Here is a 22,489-nt window from a genome sequence, read left to right on the forward strand (position 1 = left end):
GAAGAGTCTTAAATGCCCAGCTACCCAGCCTGACCTGTAGTAGGCAATGGGGGTGCCACTGAAGGATTTTTGAACTGGAAATGATGCAATGTGACATCTGGGGATGATTAATGGACAGAAGAAATGGGAGGAACTGAGACTCTAGAAGCAGAGAGACCACTAGCTAGACTGACAGGCTAGTTTTTGACTCAGAGTGAGCAGCGCAGAGGAGGACACGGGTTGTATGCGTTCGGTGTGTCCATGTGTCGCCAATTCCTCCCTGCCTCATCAGAAGCTGTACTGCCCCTCTCGGAAAGCTCCGTGGTGTTCTCCTCCTCGGCATGGAACTGCCTCATGTGGTGGCTCTCAATGGGTGAGAGAATTGCCAGGAGGCAGTGTAGGCCAAAGCCTTGTCCCGTGAGAGGACCTGTGGGCTTTGCTCTCCGATTGGGTCAAATCCCCGGTGTATGGGAAAGTGATCCTGGTACCAGACAAGCTGGGGGCCAAACCCGAGTGGTAGATGAGAGGATGTGCAGCCTGCTGTGCCGATAACTGGAGGCGAAATGGCAGCCTGAGGTCCTCCTAACCGTCCCCAACTCTTTCAGTCATCACTGCCCTTCCAGGAGCTTCCCTGGAATTCCACCCGTGGGGAGAGGCTCACTCCTCTGCGAGCACCTTGAACGCGGTTGTGAGCCTCAAGACGTCGGGGCCTCGCTGGCCTTTTCCCACCTGAATGCCCAGTGTCCCCAGAATGGAGGCCCGAGCACACAGTAAGTGCTAGACAGCCAGGAAGTGACAGCCCGAGGCGACCGCGGAGTGGGGCACAGTACTGGTTGACCACCGCAGGTGTCTCTAGTTTCTTTGTTGGAGGGACGGGAGGGAAGAGAACAGGCGAGCCCGGGGCCCTCAGCTGACCTCAGTTTTCCCCACCATCGCGGTGGACCCAGCCTATGAAACCTCAGGGACCCAAATGTGTCGCAGGGTCGTGTGTGCGCACTCGGTCCGTCGTGGCAGTCGGCTCGACGAAGCACTCGTTTTTCAAAGGCGGCCGGGAGCCACCCCATTGGAGCACTCTCACGCATGATGGGAGACATCGAAACGCCTCTTTTGAACACGGTGACAAACACGCCCTCCCACCCAGCGGAGACGTGCACGTGACAGATTTTGGGCTCTCGCAACTACGTGGAAACTTGGAATAGGACTGCGGCTGCACACAGCCCGGGCTCCGGGGTCCCGGCGCCCCCGCCCGCTCGGCACGGCCGGGGAACCGCGCCACAGCCAGCAGGGGCCCCGCGCGGCCGCATCTCCCGCCGCCCGCGCTCAGGGCCGCAGCTTTCGAGCTTCCGCGCCTCCCGCCGCGCCCTGCCCCGGGGAAGCAGCCCCTGAGGCGGCGGCGGCCCCAGCCATGTGGGACCCGCGGGCAGCTAGGTGCGTAGCGGCGCGGGAAACGCGGGGGGCGCCTCCGGCCTGCCGGGCCCCGCGCCTCTTCCCGGCGGGAAGCGGCGGCGCGAGGGGGCTGGCGACCCCCGAGGCGGAGGCCGAGGGATCGTCCCCGTGGGCCCGCGGGCCCCGCGGTCATCCAAGGGCCGATCTGGGCCTGTTGCGCGGGGGCGCGCGCGGGGGGCGGCTCCGGCCTTGCCGGCCCCGGGGGACGAGGGCACGCGCTGCGACAGGACTGCGGCGGCGCGCGGCCTGCCCGGTCCCCACCCCTGCACCGAAGCTGCGGCTCCCGGGCCCACTTCCCACCTCCCGCGCGGGACCCCGGGGCCGCTAGCAGGTGGCGATGAGCGGGCCAGCGGACGCGCCCCCGGGGCACGCACTCGGGCTGGCAGGTCCGGGCTCAGGGCGGGATTTGCGGGAACTTGGACAGCGCTGACCGCTGCCGGGCCGGAGGAGATTCGCGATTTCAGCCCTGGGCAGGCCTCGTCCCCAGCCCGCGCGGTCGCGAGCTGGGCTTGCCAGAAAGGGGCTGTCCAGCCCTCGATTCTCTGCTAAAGGAGTGTAGGGGCGGGGTAGCAGCGGGGCCCCGCGGCAGAGAAGTGGAGGGTTCTGCTTGCAAGCGTTTGCAGTCGTGGGCTCCGAGCGAGTAGGCGTGCGGCGCACTCCGCCCACCTCTCCGCGCGCCCCCTGGGAGTCCCCAGCCGGGCTGAGCAGCGCGGGCCAGCTCCGCTCCCAGCTGGAGGCGTTTCTGGGAGCCTGCGAGCTTTCGTGCTTCCTAGGAACAATTTCTAGGGAGATATGCAGTGTGAAAAATAAAGAGAAAAATTTTGAAAAGAATGGGAGAGAAGGGGGCTCCAGAGGTCTCTAGTCCTCGGCCCAGTTGCTGTTGGCCTACGCAGTCCTTAGGCAGGGAGAAAGAGCTGGGAGCGAAGGATTCCCAGTGACCAGGTTTCCCCCTCCTCCTCCCCCCGCCCCCCGCCCTTCCGCTGCCTGGTGTTGAGCCTCCCCCGTGCCAAGCGCCTTTATGAGGCAAAGCTTTTACCCGGATGGCTTGGTCTTTGGTTGAGCATCCTGTTTTGTGCCTTAATGAAAGTCCTACCTTGTAGGAGAGTCAGAAGTTTGTTTTAACTGTTTTCCACGCTGGTCTGTTTTGTAGACTTACAGGATTGGCTTTTGAGTTCTAAGTAACCTTTGCTATTCTTGCGTCCTCCGCAAGGGCTGGAGGTAGGATAGGTGTGTGTGGTATTCACCCCCAGAACAGAATTCCACTGCCTCAGGATGTGGGTTTCCTTGATTTGTCTTTTCTTTCTTCTTCTTCTTCTTTTTTTTTTAAACCAGACCCACAATAGATACCCACACCTATTCTCATAAGTATAAAATTGCAACAAGGGCTTTACAGTATTTATTCTCTCTACAGGATGAAGCAAAATGATATTTTCTATTCTATTCTATTTTCTGTTGTTTAAAAAAACTAGTCATAATCCATGAACTTGATGTTGTGATCGACTAATCAGTTTTAGGTGGCAACTGCAAGCTTTCTTTGGGACACCCCAAGAGAGGCTGAGGAAAGCATCAGCATTTCACTGAGGATGCAACTTTGGAAGGGGGGAGTTGGTGTAAGAGAGATGAAGGAGGCTGAAATTCCTACCAGGTAAAGGAAATTCATGCTTGGGTAATGAGAGTACCATAGGAAACGACTGTGTGGTTCCCCCCAGTAGCATCTACAAAGGCAGACCAAGGGATGCTTCTAGTTAATCTAGGTCCATCTGTCTGTCCACACAGAGCTGGCCACCTGGTATGGATGCCAATGGGGCCTTGTAGAAGTTTTGGAGTGATAGGGACATAATGGCTCCTTGGCCGTAGACCTTTTTTAGGGTGCTGGAGGAAAAAGGAAGGAGAGTGATGCCAGCTGCCACAAACTCTGGATTCATGAATTCAAAAGAGGGTTCTTAAAGTCTTTGCTCAGAATTCCACAACTGCAGTGTTAGGAGCAGGGCCGTGAACATTTTATAGATGGTGAACCTGAAGCCCATCACCCATAAGTCATTACAGCTAAATAAGGGTAGCTCTGGGATTAGACACCTGCTGTCTTGCTTTCCCAGCCCGTGGCTCTCAGGGACCACACAAAGACTTTGCCCTTGCTGAATTCTCAAACTTCTTTTTGCTGATGAGTTCTGTTTTCCTGGGTTGCTGCCAAAGACCCATTTCTTTTTCTTTTCTTTCTTTCCTTTTTTTTTTTTTTAAGATTTTATGTATTTATTTGTCAGAGAAAGAGAGACACAGAGAAAGAGAGAGCACAAGCAGGGGCAGAGCCAGGCAGAGGGAGAAGCAGGCTCCTTGCTGAGCAAAGAGCCCTATGTGGGACTTGATCCCAGACCCTGAGATCATGACCTGAGCCGAAGGCAGACGCTTAACCGACTGAGCCACCCAGGCATCCCCAAAGACCCATTTCTATGACACATACTGTCTTATTATTTTATTTTTGTTTCTTGGAATGATGACATCCCCCCCTTCTTTTTGCTTGGATTCCTCCTGCATGTGCTAGGCTCAAGAAATGATTTACTGGCAGTAAATTGTGACAATTATAAGGTTCCCCCTCATTTATTTTTTTACTTATTTGTAAAAGATTTATTTATTTATTAGAGAGAGAGACAGAGCACAGGGGGAAGGGGCAGAGGGAGAGAGAATCTCAAGCTGAATTCCTGCCAAGTTTGAGCCTGTGATCGCGAAATCGAGAGCCTGAAGCTTAACTGACTGAGACACCCAGGTGCCCCAAGATTCCCCCTCATTTATTTCCCATCTCTCGGGATCACTGCCCCTCCCCCTCTTTTCGGATCTATAGCTGCTGACTTCATTTATTTATTTATTTTTTAATGTTAGGTTCACTTAAGGTATGGCCCCATCTTTCATCTCATAGACTTAGCTATCACTAGGAAAATGTAATGTCACAGAGTTTTCCGGACTATAGTACCACCTTCCTTTTATCCTCTGTAGCTACCAAAGACAAATGCTTTAAAAATCATTTTACACATATACTTTTTTTGTCAAAACATTTGGTGAACTTCTGCCATATACTAGTCACTATTTTAAGGGCTTTCCTTATATTTTGGCATTTACCATATGCTACCTGTATAGCCTCACTAATTGTCAAATAAGATTTAAAATTGTATTGAAGGTGGAGACCATGTCTTAGACACCTGTGAATCCTTTTTTGTTCCTAGAATGGGTAACAGCATTTTGTACATATGTGTGTTAAGAGTTAATTGGATGATGGAAAACAAAAATAAATGAAAGTCTTTTCTCCAGGGTGAGATATGCAAAGTCAGATCAGTTATGTTCTTTTTTGAATTTTCTGTTTGATAAATAGAAACCATTTCTTCCATCCTCCTTCAACCATTTCTCCCATCCTCCTTACCCACCTCTGGCAACTACCTATCTATTCTCTGTATCTATGAGATTTTTTTTTTTTTTTAAGATTCCACATATAAGAGAGATCATACAGTACTGCAGATTTTTTTAGTAGCTAAACTGGAGCCTGAAGGTCCTGTTTTTGAGGAAGGTAAAGTGACCCTCTGGATGTTTTTAAGAACCGGAGTGGAGGTTGGGGTGTGGGCCTCTGGCCATTGTCGAGAGTATGGCATTGTTTCATTTGACCTTGAGGGCTAAGCTCTCCTTTGCCTTTCCAGTTGGGGAAGTGGAGCTGACACTGGCTTGCCTCTGGTTTTCCAGTCAGTGACACATGGGTTCATGGCTTTGGTAACAAGTTTCCTTGGGGGGCAGCCTGAAGTTCTTACGGCCATCAAAGCCTTGTTATAAAAAATCTTTCAAGAAGGAGGAAATTGGGGAAACGGACAGTTTCCTTAGCCAAGATGACCCTTCAAGTTAAAGCAGAGATTGGTGATGGGGACAGTGGCAGTGGTGGGGTGAACGTTCAGGTTTAAACTTAAAAGGATTGAACCAGGTAAACAGATACCTTGGGACCCCAAAATGTCATAATGCCCAAACCAAGAGCAGTGTTCTTTTGGTCAGTGTGGTTGTCCGTTCTGCCTGACCAGACATTTTTCTTTGTCTCAACATTCATATGTAAGCAGTGCCTTGTTTCCTTTTTCTTGTTGAATATCTGGAAAGCTGAATGAGCCTTACCTGTGGTACCTTGGACCCAGTTTACCTGAACTGACTCCATCGTTTGCCTGGTCACTATCAGTGCCCACCTGCACCCACCATGACGTGTTCACCTGAGCTTTTGTGAGCCTGGCAAGCTGATGGGACTCTCTGTCTTTCAGAAGTAGGCCACGTCTAAATGTGGCTCTGTCTGTGTTGAAGTTCCAACACCACTTAGACTGAGATGTGAGATGTTTTTATTTTGAAGCACTGGGTCCTCCTATCAATGGGGAGCATTCAGAAAGGGAACAAGATTGCTAACCCTGGAAAACGCTGATGATATTTTGGGGGAAGCCAGGCCAGCATGACACAACACAACACAGAAAATACAGAGAATTACAGTGTCGTGTCGTACTGGGCAGTTTCACTCCCCGTGACAGGAACACTTGGTTCACAGCCTTGAATGGGAATGAGCTTCATATTCAACTGTGGCCTCCAGGGCTCCCCACCTTTGGGCCAGCCCATCTTCTGTCCTTTGGGGTCCACTCTCCCTGGAGGCTCAAAAATTGGTAATTTTGAGGGCTCACTCAAGTCTAAACTTATTGGCCAGGGACCAAGAGTCCTTATAGTCTGGCCCTCAGACTTTCTCTCTGATGGGCCCTTTCTTCTCCCCTCAGGGTCTTACCTATTTTCCCCTCTTTTTGCTCTTCACTGTCCAAGTCAGTTCTCCTCATAGACTGAGGGCCCTCCATTGGCCTCTGGAGGACGTAAAGATATGAACTGGAGGTGCTTCTTGTGACGCTAGAACGGAGTTCATGCCAGGCAGACCTGTGAGGAGGCATCCGTGGAGATGTAGACAGACACGCTATGACAGTTGCCAGCTCCGGAATCCTTCCCAGGAGGAAGTAGGGCAGGTTAGCCTTGAACCATGTCTGGGCAGATGAAGAGAACTTCCAGTGGGCAGTGCCAGGAGGGAGAGAGAGACAGTCCAGGTAGAAGAAACAGCTTCTTATCATGAATAACAGTAAGCAAAAGGGCTTAGACTCTAAAGATCGATATAATAATAGTAATAATAATAACAACAGTTGACCTGGAGCCAGGATTTACATAGGGTATGTTTCAGATATTCTCTTTGGTGATTGTTATGGAAGGACTATGAGCAATCCCCATTTTATAGACGTCCCTGCACCAGAATGTAAGCTTCTGGGCAGCCGTGTTTTGGTCGGTTGCACTCATCCTTGCATCCCAGGCATCCTGCAGTGTTACAGCACGCGTTAGGCAGCTCATGAGTGTTGACCAACGGAGGAAACAGAGAGTCCAGTCATAGAGGTGGTGCTGTCCTTGTTTTCCTAGGCTTATGTGGTACCGGGCCTCAAATAGGTAAAGTTTGACTCGATCTCACATTTTTGGCCTTTCTCATACGAGGAGGACACACTCATATCTTTATATTCTCTTTCTGGCATTAGCTTTAGCACTGCAGAGGCATATGAGAGGGAGGGAGTCAGAAGAATTTAGGGTTATGGGGCTACAGCATGGTAGGCATATTGGCTTGGAGAATACTGGAAAGCTAAGATGAAGAGAGTGTGTGTGTGTGTGTGTGTGTGTGTGTGTGTGTAACTCTGTTTTATTTAGAAGGCTGAGACTGTGGATGAATAATTGTTCAGGTTGGCCAAAGTTCATACTTTTTTCAAGGCCAAGTTCATGTTCCCTGTGTTTCAGGAATCTGTTAAAGGGTGTTAGAGGTAAGACTAGAACTAATGTCCTCCTAGCACTGCTAAGGAACCTCCCTTCACCAGGTGTGCCTTTCAGGGTCCCTGCCTGGGGGAGACTGTTTTGTTTATGGGGAGCTCCCGGGCACCTCTGGGCCCTTCCCCAGGCTGCAGTGGATGGTGTTCTAACCCTCTGCTGGCTTTGTCTTGCCTTCCAGATTGAGGGGGAAGCAGACAACTGTGGTTTTGAGGGTGGGAGGTAGAATGGGGGCCATAAACTAGCATTTAAATGATTAAAGAGAGGCTTGGGGGTGGATCTGAAGGAGAAGATGACAGGGCTTCTTGTAACCAAACTCCAAGTTCTCCTTTGAATGAGAAAGCACCATTTTCCAAGGGCTGTCATAGGAGGGCCCTGTGTCCTCATTGGGGGCTGCCCTTGACTTCACAACCATCTCTAGCTCCCAGGGGCTCGAAGAGAGAGTGGGAAAGCTAACTGAGGGGAAATGTGGCAGTTGTTGGGGAGCCTGGATTTAGCACAGACCCTGAGTCAGGATTTGTGAGTGACCTGTGCTGGCTGATGCTTACCTTCCTCACCTGTCTTGAGGCAGAGTGTGGAATGCTCACTTTTCAGTTTCCTTCAGGTTTGCTTTTATAGAGACTTTATTTATTTATTTTTTTAAGATTTTATTCTTAAGTAATCTGTATACCCAATGTGGGGCTCGAACTTGCAACTGAGATCAGGAGTCACCTGCTCTACTGACTGAGCCAGCCAGGTGTTCCTGGACTTGATTTTAATTTTGAAGACCATCCTTTCTGTTTTCCTTCAATTGCTCTCACCCTTTCTACATCCATCTTCTCTGAAGAGTTGTGAACACAGATTTTGGTATCAGACTTGCATCTGTACCTTGCTTGGAGAAGTCCCTTCCCCTTGATGAGAGCGGTTTCCTGACCTGTACTATTGGGGTAAAAATCATACCTCCCTCACTAGCATTGTTAGGGATGTTCCATAAGAAAATGCCCAAGAAGGGCTTAGCACAGGGCCTGGCACATCATACGTGCTCAGTGAATTTCAGCTGTTATTACACGGTTGCCACAGATTACTCTCATGCAAATAGCAAAATGGAAGGGTGCTAGTCTGTGCACACACTGAGGAGAAGTCATGCCCATCACGGGCTCCCAGCCCGGGTAACCTCCTGGGAGGGAGGTCAAGTGATTGGGACCCCAATTCAGAACTAGGAGTTGTAATTGATTCATCTTTGCCCTTAGCAATATTTCTTGAGTACCTTCCAGGAACCTGATGTGATTTTAGGAATTTGGAATGTCTGCTCTCCAAGCTCATTCTATCTGCACACCATCCAAAGCTACAATGTACTGGAAGGCTCTTGGCTCATCCTTTTGCAAGAATGGCATTCTTTAGTCTGAGTTTACATTCTTTCTCCTTTTTTGGGGGGGCAATTAAAAAATCCCTTCTTTTGTGAAATTATGGGGGCAGTAGATGGTAAGCCTTTTAAAATTTTTTTAAAATTGGGGCACCTGGGTGGCTCAGGTAGTTGGGCATCTGCCTTTGGCTCAGGTCATGATCACCAGGTCCTGATCTCCAGGTCCTGGGATCCAGCCCCGCGTCAGGCTCCCAGCTCAGCAGGGAGTCTGCTTCTTCCTCTCCCTCTGCCTCTTCTCCTGCTTGTGCTCTCTCTGTCTTGGTCTCTGTATTTCTCTCAAATGAATAAATAACAAAAATCTTAAAAAAATAAAATTTTTTTAAATTAAAAAAATTTAAAATAAACTGTGCCCAATGTGGGGTTTGAAATCATGACTCCCAGATCTAGAGTCACATGCTCTAGTGAGTGAGCCGGCCAGGAGTCCCCTGACGGTATGCTTTAAAAAAATGTTCTTGGAGTCCCTGGGTGGCTCAGTTGTTAATCTTCTGCCTTGGGCTCAAGTTCTGATCCCAGGGTCCTGGGATCGAGTCCCACATAGGGCTCCCTGTTCAGCGGGAAGCTGCTGCTCCCTCTGCCACTCCCCTGGCTTGTGTTCTCTCTCTCACTGTCTCTCTCTGTCAAATAAATAAAATCTTTTAAAAAAGTGTTCTTACTTGGTAAAATAAAGAGTTGGCAAGTCTATTTAGATTCTCTTCACGTTCTCTCTCTCTCTCTCTCTCTCTTTTTTTTTTTTTTTTTAGAGAGAGAGATTGTGTGTATGTGTGAGCTGGGGGGGAAGGGCAGAGGAAAAGGGAGATTGAATCTCAAACTGAGCACAGAGCCTGGTGCTGGTCCCTATCTCCGGACCCTGAGATCATGACCTGAGCCCAAATCAAGAGTTGAAGACTTAACTAACTGAGCCACCCAGGCCCCTTGGTACCCTTTGGTTTCTTTTCTGTGTGCATAAATGTTTGTTTGTCAGTTCCCAAAGTCTAGGAACCACCGATCTATAGGATTATTCTTTGCTTTCAGTATTTCTGAATTTCCAGGAATATAATTTCACATGGGAATATACGGCCCTGTGTTCTGTCTGTTGAATTTGCAGCAGATGCTTATAAATTTGTTTCCCCCAAAAAGCCAACAACTTTGCAGATTTTATTTGGACTTATCTGGTTGTCTCTGGTTTGTCCTTTAGGTGGTTGGCTTTTTATTAAATGTGTGTCCTTCTCCAAGGGAACAGCTGACATTCTTGGCTTTCTAGGAGATGGTCAGAAATCTGAAACCAGGAATGAAATTGTCTAGTTCAAATTAAACCCCAGAACCGTTCTTCCTTTCCCATTCCTCCGGCTTAATCTGATGAGTAAAAAAATAGCCAGAAAGCCATTTATTCATTTAACAATGCCGAGGCCTTGATTGCAGGCATAATAAGACTCGGTAAGACTTAGTTTCTGCCTGAAGAGTCTGGTCTGCAGGGGAAAGCAGAAAAACCTCTCACTGGGTGCGAAGCATAAAGGCTGTGTGGGAGATGTATGTCGAGAGCAGTGGACCATAACTCACAGTGTAAAACCGTATAAAAGCTGCACACAGGGTCTGAAACCTTTGGGAACTTTCATGGGAATGATGCCCGAGAGGAGGTGGGATGGGAGCTCCTGTATGGATTTGGGGACCATCTTGCCAATGGTGGTGAGGAGGCTGAGCTGGAGCTGGGGGAGGCTGAGGGAGGATCACGAGGTGGACATTGTAGTAACCCAGACCAATGGGGAAGCTGTCTCCAGAGGGTGTGTGCAAATCAGACTTGGAGACAGCTCTTCTGGGGCCTGGGTGCTTCTCAGGGATGATGAAGCTGAAGGAGAGGTGGAGACCAGTTGCCTGGTCTTCAGCCTGTTGTTTCCTAGTTACTGCACTTCCGGGGTTTGTGTTTGGATGGACAAGTTGATTTTTGGCCCAAATCTTCGGTGTGCAACTGGGAATGGCACATAGGATTCGTTTAGGGCATGGATGTGAGCCACCTAGAGTGAATGCTGGGGGAAGGATTCTGAGGCCTTGTCGGGCCCTGCAGGAAGGAATACTCTGAGTGGAGATGTCTGGGGCGGGGTGGGCACAGGACACCCCTGGTATAGACCTTTGTCTAACGTGAACCTGCAGAAAAGGATGAAATGGGCAAGCCGCTCTCATTTCCTCCTTTCCAGTGACACAAATAAAAACTCAAATTGTTTAGGTAAATGGAGGAAAGTTCTAGAAGGTTGCTGATGTCTTCAGTAACTAGGGAAGGGACAGGGAAGTAGCTGGGTCTCAGAGGCAGGGGAATGTGGAGGGAGTCCCACTTCTGCTCTCCCTCTGGGTATAGGTGTTATATGCTCTCGGTCCAGACTGGCTTCTTCTGAGGGTGGGGGTAAGGCTGTACCCCTCTGGAGCCTCTCACGTCAGCTGCCACTACCAGAGGAGTCTCTTCCCAAAGTTCTGACTCAAAAGTCCCAGGGAAGTGTTCTGTCAGGAAACTCTGGCCCGAAGGTCTGGCACTGAGAGCATGTGGGGGGCCCCGGGGCCTACCTCTGTGCACCTCACACCTCTCCTCAGGCCTCTGTGGAGAGCCGAGCAGCCATCCCAGAGCGTGTTCACCCTGATGACTGCCCAGCTGACAAGGGTTTATGAGGGCCTGTAAGTAGGAGGTGGGCCCTCCTTTTCAAAGGAACCAACACAGTAGGGGAAGCTTGGGGCCATTTTCAGATGCTACAGTGCTGACCCTTTCCCGCTTCTCATCCAAGGAAGGCCTGGAAGCTCAGATTTTCTCAGCTGTAGCGGTTTAACTGACTGTTAATTTCAGGGAACCCCTGTCAAAACAGGCCAATACTAGGCCTGTTTTTTTTTACCAAATATTTTCTCTTTGCTTGGTAAACAAAGCAAAGGTTCTGTAAATGTTGCAGGGATTACACTCAAATAACCTACAGAGGTCGTCACGGCCAGTACCATTAACCAGAACCTTCGCAGACCAGGGGCATGACCTGGCTTTTGGTTTCTGCTTTCCTGCCCACCCACAGTGCTGTGGACCATGGTGCGAAGGCAGAGGCTGGGAAGTCAGCTTGGGTTTCAGCTCTGGTGCTCACTACAGTGGGACCATGGTCAGGCCCCTGAACCTTTGAGCCTTGGCTTCCTTGCTCCAGAAATTTTAGTTCTTAATAAAGTGAGGTCTTTCTGATAATAAAGGCCTCACTTTATTAAGTCCTTTCTATGCATATGGTTCTGTGAGCATATTCAGAGAGGTGTCACCTTCATTTCCTAGGGCTACAAGAACAAATGACCACATCCTGGGTGACTTACCTCAACAGAAGTTCGTTCTGTCATTGCTGGGGAATGTTCTCCCCATTCCCAGACCTGCTCTTGTTCGCTTCTTAAGGCCTTCAGAAATTCTCTCAGTAGGTCAAGTGTGTACACACATACACACACTCCCACATCCACACACACACACACACCCACCCACACACACCCTTAAGCTCCCCAAGTACCTCTACAAATTGGTCTCCAGGTTGCTTTATCCACATTTGTTGCGCATCTTGACATGGCTTCCTCTTACTTGGATCAGCTTCATGGTTTTAACAACTGTATCGTGGTCTGCAGTCAGCCATACCTTTCTTTGTATAAAGGTTTCCACTTATCGGACTTTTGCATCTGCATCGCAGTTCTGCTTTCACAAAGGAAAAGGCAGTTAATATCCTCAGGTACGTGAAAGAAACATGTTTGTAGAATACACACCCATTTAACTAACTAGCTAGTGGGGAAGTATGTACTTTTTTATTTCCCTAGACAGACGACCCCCACTTCACCTGGCCATCGGTCTGTGTGTGACTCTCCACCCATCATCTCACTGACTCAGGGTGTTTTGGGGGCTTTTTGATGTACAAGAGTTTTTAATTTTTAATGAATTCTTGTCTATGGTTTCTGCTTTTGCTATCATTAGAATGGCCTTCTTGAGTGTGAAGATTACATACAGTGTTTTTCATTGCATTAAAACTTTTTTTAATTTATCGAATTCAAGAATCCAAAAATTTAAAAGGTTCCCATGGAAAGGAGAGAGTAGGTCTCCCTTCTCAGCCCTCTGCCCCATCCCCCAACAAAGGTAAATAATTTTATTTCTGGTGGATCCTTCCAGAACTTTTGTTCCTTCTGGAACTTCTTTATGCACATGTAGGCAAATGCGAATATAAGTTCTTATTCAACTCTTCCCTCTATTTTTTTTTAAACTTGTACAAAAGGTAAGTGATATACATGCTATTCTGCATTTGTTTTTTTTTTTTTCAAATATATTTTGGAGATTATCCCAGATCAGTACATAGAAAGCATCTTCATTCTTTGTTTTTCTTTCTTTCTCACTTTTGTAAGACTTTGTTGTGGGGGCTACACTACAATTTATGAAACCAATCTCCTGCTAACGGGCATTAATGTTGGTCCTAGTTTTTATAATTACAACTTGACCGTGAATAATCTTGTACATTTTCCATTTCCGGCGTATGCAATCTGTCTGAAAGATCGGTTTCCAGAAATGGAATTGCTGGGTCAGAGGTTGTATGTATGTGTCACTTGGCTCAGTATTCTCAAATTTCCTCCTAGAGCTGTTGCAGATGATCTAAAATTTGTACCTACATTTTCTCTCACTGCCTTCATGGTTTCTTTCTCTCAGTGGTTTTTTAAAAAGTGAGATATTTGCAAGTAATGAAAGGCACAGATTTTAAGTGTACTGTTCAGCGAGCTTTAATATAGAGCATTCTCATTCTCTCCAAAAGTGCAATCATTCCCCTTTCCAGTCAATAGGCTTCCCTTCCTAGGCAACCACTGTTCTGCTTTCTGAGATTTGCCAGTTCTAGAACTTCATCCAAGCGGAACCACACAGTAGACATTCTTTGGAGTCTGGCTTCTTTTGCTCATCATACTATTTTTAAGGTTCTGTATGTTGCTGTGCCTTTTATTACACAATCTGTATTGGTTTTCTGTTGCTGCCATAGCAAATAACCACAGTCTTAGTGGCCACATAAATGAATTGGGTCACAGTTGGGAGGTCAGAAGTCTGGGTTAACTGGGCAGGTTCTACAAGGCTGAAGTCAAGGTTGGCTGGCTGGGCTCTTACTGGGTGGGTGAAGAAGTACCTTCTAGGCTCGTTCACATTGCTGGCAGCACCCAGCTCCTTGCAGCAGTAGTGTTGAGGCCCTCATTGACTGTCACCCAGGGACCTCTCTCAGGTTCCAGGGCCACCTGCCTTCCTCTTGAAATTGCCTCCTCTCCATCGTGGAGGCAGTCAGTGATGAGTCTTGAGGTTCTCGAGTTTCACATTTTCTGCTGCATCTCTCTTGCCTTCTTCCAGCATCTTCTTGACTCCAGCCAGAGAAGGTTTTCTGCTTTTCAGTGTTCATATGATCAGGCCATGCTCTCCCAGGGAATCCAGGATGATATCCTTGTCCAAAGGCCTGTAATCTTAATTACATCTACAGAGCCCCTTTTGGGCTTTGGGGCACAGACATTTTTGCAAGGGGTGTGTATGTTTCCTGTTTGGCCTACCACGTTCCAGATATACAGCCCGTTGTACCAAACCAATCCATTCTTTTCCTATCCGTTAAAAAGTCATCTTTATCACACATGGAATTCTTTCATAGTATATATTTGTTTCTGGGTATTCTGTTTTGTTCTGCTGGCCTTCCTGCTCTCATATTGGTATCATCCTTTAAAAATTAGTAAGTTTTATAAAAACATTTTATTTATTTTTTTAAAAAATTTTATTTATTTATTAAAGGGAGCGAAAGAGCACAAACAGGGGGAGCGGCAGAAGGAGACGGAGAAGCAATCTCTCCACTGAGCAGGGAACCTGACTTGAGGCTCGATCGCAGAACTCTGGGATCATAACCTGAGCCGAAGCAGACACTTAACCGACTGAGCCACTCAGATGCCCCTATAAAAACATTTTAAAGTGGTAGAGAAAATTTTCTCTAGGTACTTCTTTTTTTCCCCTACAGAATATATTTCTACGTGGTACAAACCTGATTGTCACAGATGACCCATCTTTAGGCTCTTGCGTATTTCCCTAAATTGTGTGCTTCACAGAGCAGGTACCATCTGATTCAGTGTCCTCAGAATGGCTCTCCTCAGGGGCTAGGCTGTGTGTGTGTAGAAGATACTTCAACATTACATGTATTTGTGTTTGAAACCAGAGCTGCTATTTCTGTAATGCAAGGTCAGGTTTGACTAAAACTTTGGTGTTGACTTTCCTGGTGATTTCCTCCCGTGGCGTCTGTCTGCCTCCTGACTGTGTCTTACAGTGGCCTGTTTCTCTCCATCTTGCCTGCAGCCAGCATGAGGCAGTTAGTTTTTATTAATCCCCCGCTCACAACCCTCTACCTCTGTACTGTCCAGCATGGCAGCCACGGGTCACCTGTGGCTGTATTCATTAAAGTTGGTGAAAATTAAATAAACAATTCAGTTCTTCAGGTGGACCAGCCACATTTCAAAGGTGTAATAGCCACAGGTGGCTAGTGGCTACTGTATTGGATAGTACAGAGCAGAAGATTCCTGTCATCATCGAAAGTTGTAATGGACAGTGCTGCTTTCCCAGTTGCATTTAAGATGAATTCTAGAGCCCTCGGATGGCCTTCATGGTCCCAGGTTGTCCATGTCTTGGCAGCCATTACAGCCTCCTCAGCCTTACATCTGTCCCCTACCCCGTGGCACTTCTTGAACTGTGAAGCTCGGGGACTTTGCATATACCGTTCCCCTTGCTCCACTCTTCACTGGGCCAACTACTCATTTTTTGGATCTTGGCTTAAATGTCACTTCAAGAGAGACCTGTTTGCCCCCACGTTCTAAAATTATATTCTCCTTTTACGTGCTTTCTTATACCCTCTACTTTTTCTGCTCCAGAAGAAAATTTCATCAGCTCTAATATTTGTGTGATTATTTATTTAATGTCCATCTCCCTCACAGACAATACACTTCTTGAAGGTGGGATAGTGGTGGTCCTTTCACCGTTGAACCCCCGATGCCCAGGACAGTGCGTAGCACAGGGTAAATTTTGTGTCACTATTAAAGTTGGAGTATTTTGAAAGTTCTAGATCCTGGGGCGCCTGGGTGGCTCGGTGGGTTAAGCCTCTGCATTTGGCTTGGGTCGTGATCTCAGGGTCCTGGGATCGAGCCCCACATCAGGCTCTCTGCTCAGCGGGGAACCTGCTTCCCCCTCTCTCTCTGCCTGCCTCTCTGCCTACTTGTGATCTCTCTCTCTCTGTGTCAAGTAAATAAATAAAATCTTTAAAAAAAAAAAGAAAGTTCTAGATCCTCTTGAGAGGCAGAAATATGTTGGGTGAATAAGTGAAAATTTCATCGAAAGGGGCATAGATTTAAAAGAAATCAAGAGACCCTACATATTAGGAAGATAGTTACTTATGGTGTTTACTTTTTTTTTGGGAATATGGCTTTTAGGATATAAATTTTACAAGGGCAGTTTGGAGCTGGACTAGTCAACTGGTTTTCAAATCACCATCTTAACTTTGGTGTACATGTAGTTGGGGGTAAATAAGGCTATAAATTGAGGTGAATTTAAATTTAAAATTTAAATTTAAATTTAAAGTTGGTGAATTAAGGAGACTGGCTAGATTGGGACAACCCAGGCTTTATGGCAGGCCACTGAGCTGGGCCTTGGTGGACTAGGGCAGGCTGGTGAGACAGCTGAGATTGGGGGAGGGGAGGCAACACAATGGTCTGATCTTTCTTGTTCTATTTAAAACACCCAGGTAGGAAAAGCTTGGGCCCAACACATCATACTTTTCCACAGGTCTTTTGAAAAAATGTGAGTTTCTTAAGAAAACTTCTACACTTCTTCCGCGTTTACACCCATTCCCTCAGGAAAAAAAAAAAGAAAGGCAAAGGAAACAATTTGGAGTCCCCAGAATGAGTTCTGACTTTGGATTTCTCTTTCTTTTCTTTTCTTTTCTTTTCTTTTTTTTCCCCTTTCTTTTCTTTCTTTCTTTCTTTCTTTAAGTAGGCTCCTTGCTCAGCACAGAACCTGTCTTGGGGCTTGAACTCACAACCCTGAGATCAAGACCTGAGCTGAAACCAAGAGTCAGGTGCTTAACTGAGCCACCAGGTGCCTCCTGACTTTGGATTTTTATCCCATACCGTCTGTGGCTGCCTTCTCCGCTGTGGGGAGTAAGAAGGAGTCAGTTCTCAGAACTGTTCTCCCTGGTCTCAGTTTAGAACTATCTCTATCCCCAGGATTCCAGAGTTCATCTTAGATCATAGACAGCTTTTGGGGTCTTTTGAAAGGATTTTAATAAAAAAGGAGGAAAAAACCCTCAAAACAAGGAAGGTGAATTTTCTATGAAGATTTTGAATAGCACTCAGATCATGTATGAAGTTGAAGCCTCCCTTGTCCATTTTAGTGGCCTCAACCCCACCCCTGTTTGCAGGTTTCGCTCTATTCCTGTAAGTCGGTTACAGAATTTCATGTGTTTATACACAAGCAATAAAAGCCACAACATCTGAAACTGAACAACCTGAGTCTGCTCAGCCTGTGTCTCTTGTTTCGAAATCTACTGAGTGCATTTGTGTTTTTCTTGCTTCTGACTTCCTTGGGCATGAGACCTCCCCGCAACCAGACCCTGAATTCTGATAGGGACACAGCGAAAGTGACTGAAAGCCAGCAACACAGCTGTGAAACCATGTCTACTCTTAGCTTTCATACCACCAACAAAACTGGAAGTGAGTGCTGGGTGCCAGCCAAATCATCACATGCCTTGGGGACTGACTGGGTGCTGACCTGTGAGCCTCTGTCTTGGCCTTTCAGAGTATAGTTGGTTTGTTTGTTTGTTTATTTATTTATTTATTTATTTATTATTTTAAAAGATTTTATTTATTTGACAGCAAGAGAACGTGAGAGAGGCAACACAAGCCGGGGAATTGGGAGAGGGAGAAGCAGCCTTCCCACCGAGCAGGGAACCCGAGAGCCCGATACGGGGCTCCATCCCAGGACCCTGGGATCATGACCTGAACCAAAGGCAGACGCATAACAGATGAAGCCACCCGAGTGCTCCCAGGGTATAGTTTAAAGTCATACCACCTGGGGTTGAATTTTAGCGCCACCGCCTTCTAGGTAACTGTGGCAAGTAGCCCCAGTTTTCCTGTATGTCAAGAGGGGACAATCATGACTACTTCATGGGCTTTCTTGTAAGAATAGAGTGGGATGATTGACATAAAGCACGTAGTAGGTGCTCAGTACCTATTGGCCGTCAAGCACATTGTCATTACCACTTGTATTCAACAATTTCATCTTATAAATAGACGGACCAGTTGTTAAAAAAAGAAAAGTTTCGACAACTGAGTACTCTGTGTTCTAAGGAAGAGATGTAAAGCATTCTTCCCTATAATGAGAATGTGACTGCCAGTAATTCCTATTAAGAAGCAAAAAGCCTTCTGGTTGGTTGACAATCCCCCTATTCCCTGTGACGTGATTTTACCAAGAAAAAGCAGAAACAAATGAAGGAATACCTTTGATGTTTGCTCACCTAACATTAGAACTCACTCTCGGTGTCTAGAGGAGTATGAAAAAGCCCCAAATTCTGACTTGGATAGTTTTTATTGTATTTGTAAATACAGTAGAAATGTTTTGTGTTTGAGTTCTTCAATTAAGCCCTTAAAGAGTTCTTCAATTGAGTTCTTCAATTAAGCCCTCATTTTAATAACATTTATGTTCTGATTATTAATGTTGTCCATTGTAGAGCAGTTGAAAATTCAGAAAAGCATAAGAAAGAAAATTAAAAACCTGCCTAATCCCAATGGTGTGGCTGTTTGTTAACATTTTGGCATATTTTCAATATATTATATGTGTTTAAAATTCAATTTGGGGGGTTCTTGGGTGGTTCAGTTGGTTAAGTGTCTGCCTTTGGCTCAGGTCATGATGGGGGTCCTGGGATTGAGCCCTGCATTGGGCTCCCTGCTCAGTGGGGAGTCTGGTTTTCCCTCTCCCTCTGCCCTACCCCTGCTTGGGCTCTCTCTCTCTCATTCTCTCTCAACTAAATAAATAAAATCCTTAAAAAATTTCAATTTGGGATTATACACCTAATTATGTACTTTTCATTTACTAACTTAGCCAATCATTCAATATTCTTTTACAACATGATTTTTGAAATAGCTCTGTGGTGTTCTACCATATGGCTATTCTATAACTGATTCAAATCCGTTATGAGTTATAGGATATTTAGGGTTATTTCCACTTTTTCACTGTGGCAAACATCCAGGAGTCTAAATCTATCCACGATGTGGTATATTTCCCGTTAGCAGCATATAACAGCCCCCAAAATTAGGGGTCATTTTTGGAAGTATTTTCCAGTGATACGTTGCTGTTGTAATTCTTCATTTCTTTGCTCACCAGTGAGGCAGACCCTGCTTATCCACTCTCTACATACCTAGAAATTACTTGTATTTCTGTGTGGATTTTGTGTTTACACAAAATGTGCTTACACATTTAGGACCAATTCAGCCTTTTCTTGCAGTGGAGAGGTGTTTCTAAAAGAGGCATATCGGGGTGTTAGGCTGCTTCAGGTGGTAGAGTATGCGAATCTTGACCTTGGGCTCATGAGTTCGAGCTCTAACTTGAGCATAGAGATTACGTCATAAAAAATTTAAAAAGGCATATCATTTTAAAAAAGATTTTATTTATAAATTTATTTGAGAGGGAGAGGGAGGGAGAGAGTAAGAGAGCACAAGAAGGGGGAGTGGCAGAGGGAGAGGGAGAAGCAGGCTCCCTGCTGAGCAGGGAGCCCAAAAGAGGCACACTAATCTTTGTTAGTTGTTAATGGTGATTTCTGTTTCCTAGTTGTTTGATCATAGCCAGTGTAAAAAACTGGACAGACAGCTGACAACACTCAGAAGAGAAACATATTTTTATCTGTAGCCAATCAACTCTTGAACATTTTTTCATGTTCAACTCAATCATCTTGTGTAAATTCGAGTCATGCAATTGAGAGATTATTTAATGGCAGGTATAGGTGGAATTTTGTACTCTGACTTGTTTAGGAACCATGAGCCTAATTCAGATTCAGTTCTGGCTGAGGGATGCAATGCCGTTCCAAAACCCCATCCTTGATAAGCTCATACGGGTTTAAAATAGGCCACCACTTACATCTGGTTGGATCTGCTTTCCCGGTCCCAAAACCCCTCACCAAGATTTAAAGTGATAAAAATAAAAAGAGTCATTACCTAAAGTCAATAATACCCCCCCATAGATTGTATGACCCCTCACTCCCAGGTATATGGCCCATGCAAACCCCTAAATTGTCCTCATTCATATTTCAGACACCCCTTCCCCACTGCCCACCCTGGGAGGAGGAGATCCTAAGGGGCATCTCTTCTGAGTCCCAGATTTTCTCTGCTTGGCGCTGCTTCTCAAGGCTTCCCTAGATACCCTCCTTTCTAATACCTTTGCCCAGCAAACACTCCTGGGTTCCACGGGCAGGTAGGGCCCTGGGCACTTGTCTCCGACTCCCCAGGCCATCCCAGAGAGAATCAGGAACAGGCAACCTTCTGGGTCCCACCTTCACATCTGTTATGCCACAAATATTTTTTTTAAAAGATTTTATTTATTTATTTATTTGACACAGAGAGAAATCACAAGTAGGCAGAAGGACAGGCAGATAGAGAGGGAGAAGCAGGCTCCCTGCTGAGCAGAGAGCCTGATCTGGGGGCTTGATCCCAGGACCCTGGGATCATGGACCTGAGCTGAAGGCAGAGGCTTAATCCACTGAGCCACCCAGGCGCCCCTGTTACGCCACAAATATTTAAGTGCCTGTTATATGCTAGTCTCTGAGGCTACAGAAAGAGTAAGACAAAAGTCATGACCTGCAAGAAGCAATCTGAGGGACAAGTACTCTGAGGCTTATTTTATAGTGTTTTAGGAAGGAAGGAGAACAGGAGAGACAGTGGTTGTGTCCTAGCCTTGGTCCTAGCCCCTCGTGTGTGGAGGTCTTTAGAACTGTCCTTCCTCTCTCTTTTTCCCTTCCCAAGAGAATGGAAGGACTACCCACTGAGTTTTGGTACTGGTGGGTGATGTGGTGCAGGTGTCACAAGCAGAAACTTGGACGTGAGGTCAAAATCAGGGAATGACAGTAGCAGATAGATGCTTGGGCAGAGTGACTTGACCCTCCGCGAGCCTCAGTTTCCTCATCTGAACCACGGGGATGAAGTCTCCTCCTGGCTGTATGGGTAAATGAGAAAGGAGCAATAGTGCCCATTTGGGGGATAGCTGCCACTTCTGGGGAGCTACCGGTGAGGTGTGACTTGTCTCGTACTTGGCAGCCTCCTCTCCCCTCAGGGCCTGGCTGATCATTAACACAGAGTCCATGGGACGGCTCTGGCCGCTGCCTCCCGGGTCAGAAAAGAACTGAGGAAGAAATGGTCTCATCAGAAGCCCTGTCGAGTCCCCTGGTGGTGAGGGGCGTTGTCAGGATGTGCTCTCGGCAGGTGGGTGGGGCCAGAGCACACAGACGGCCTCTGTAGACTCCTAGCAATGCAGATGTGAAGGGAGACGGCCCCACGCGGGCCAGGCAGCGAGCCTTACCTCCGTCTCCTCGCAGGATGGACCCCACAGCTTACGCCCAGCTGCTGAAAGAGTCTGGCAACCAGGTCCTGAAGAACGGCAACTTCTCCCTGGCCATCAGAAAGTATGATGAAGCCATCCAGATCCTCCTACAGTTATACCAGTGGGGGTAAGTGCTGGGATTCACCCCCACCTTTGGTTCTGGGTTTTGTTTGTGTTTTTTCAGTAAATGGAAACTCCCTCTGTCACTTAGGTTTTCTTCCCGTTCCTTATCACACCGCCTAGTTTCTGTTTTCTTCTCCCCCTCCCCCCTCCCACTTCCTATGTATCTGCTCTGTACTGGGAGCTCAGAAACTGCACGGAGAATACTAAGTAATGGGGAAATAGAAAGTGAAACACAGGGGGCAGTTGCACAACTTCGTCTTTTGTCTGGTGATGGGAATCAGCGTTCCTGGGATGATTCAAGGCCCCAACCTCCCCTTCTGTCATTTATTTTGTTTTCCTGGTTCTCTGTGCCATCCCCCTTCCCGACCGACAGTGCATACCTCCAGGGAGCTCAGGCTCATCTCTTCCCCTGCCCTTCAGCTTCAAGTCGACCTGTACCCAAACATTTTCGTACCATGACATGCTTAACAATTATGGAGGACCCCTAAGAGCTTTTGTTTATGTAAGCTAAAGCTATCAGTATAGCCTGGATTTGAACTTAAACCTGAGATAAGTTTAAAATATGTATTCAATCACCTACTTAAAATTTCAATAAGAAACTCATTCCATGTCAAACTCAGTCACGTATTTTGATGAAAAATAAGTAGATTTTCCAAAACCAGAAGCTTCGTGAGAAGAGTGGCGCATTTTTCCTTTTTGTCGAGCTCTTTCTCAATAGAAGACATCTGATGTCTCCTATCTGCTTCGCGTTCAGTTCTTTGGGATATCACACATCGTGTAGCCCCTGAAGATTCCTGGAATACATGTGAGAGAATGTGTGAAAAAGGCACATAATGTCTTTGTTCATTGTTACCACTGTACCCAATTACTACAATGTAGTGGCTTAACATAGTATATATTTATTATCTTACAGTTTTGGAGGTTGAAAGTCTGAAATGAGTCTCGCAAAGCTAAAAGTGAGGTGTTGGCAGGGCTGGTCTTGTGCAGAGAAAAATCCATTTCCTTGCCTCTTTCTGCTTTGGGTGGCTGTCCATACGCCTTGGCTTGTGGCACCTTCCTTCATGTTCGAAGTGCATCCTTCCAGCGGGCTTTTGTGTTGTATCATGGTCTCC

The 22,489-nt window shown here is 46.9% G+C and overlaps 1 protein-coding gene across 2 annotated transcripts in view; it reads left to right on the forward strand.

Annotated features, from left to right (window-relative positions):
• Positions 1-1,167: 1,167 nt before the first annotated feature.
• The window catches only part of TRANK1 (tetratricopeptide repeat and ankyrin repeat containing 1), a 98,509-nt gene continuing 77,187 nt past the window's right edge, over positions 1,168-22,489 (forward strand). Inside the window, exons 1-2 of one of the 2 annotated variants that reach the window (XM_080801146.1) lie at positions 1,168-1,407; positions 21,250-21,381. In XM_080801146.1, coding sequence (XP_080657272.1) covers positions 1,385-1,407; positions 21,250-21,381 — 155 coding nt within the window. In that variant the 5' untranslated portion in view covers positions 1,168-1,384. Of the gene's footprint in view, positions 1,408-1,721; positions 1,812-21,249; positions 21,382-22,489 lie in introns of those variants that run through there. The other variant, XM_080801147.1, reaches the window with a different exon arrangement.

This window comes from Martes martes, assembly GCF_963455335.1.
Source record: "Martes martes genome assembly, chromosome: 1".
Lineage (NCBI taxonomy): Eukaryota > Metazoa > Chordata > Mammalia > Carnivora > Mustelidae > Martes > Martes martes.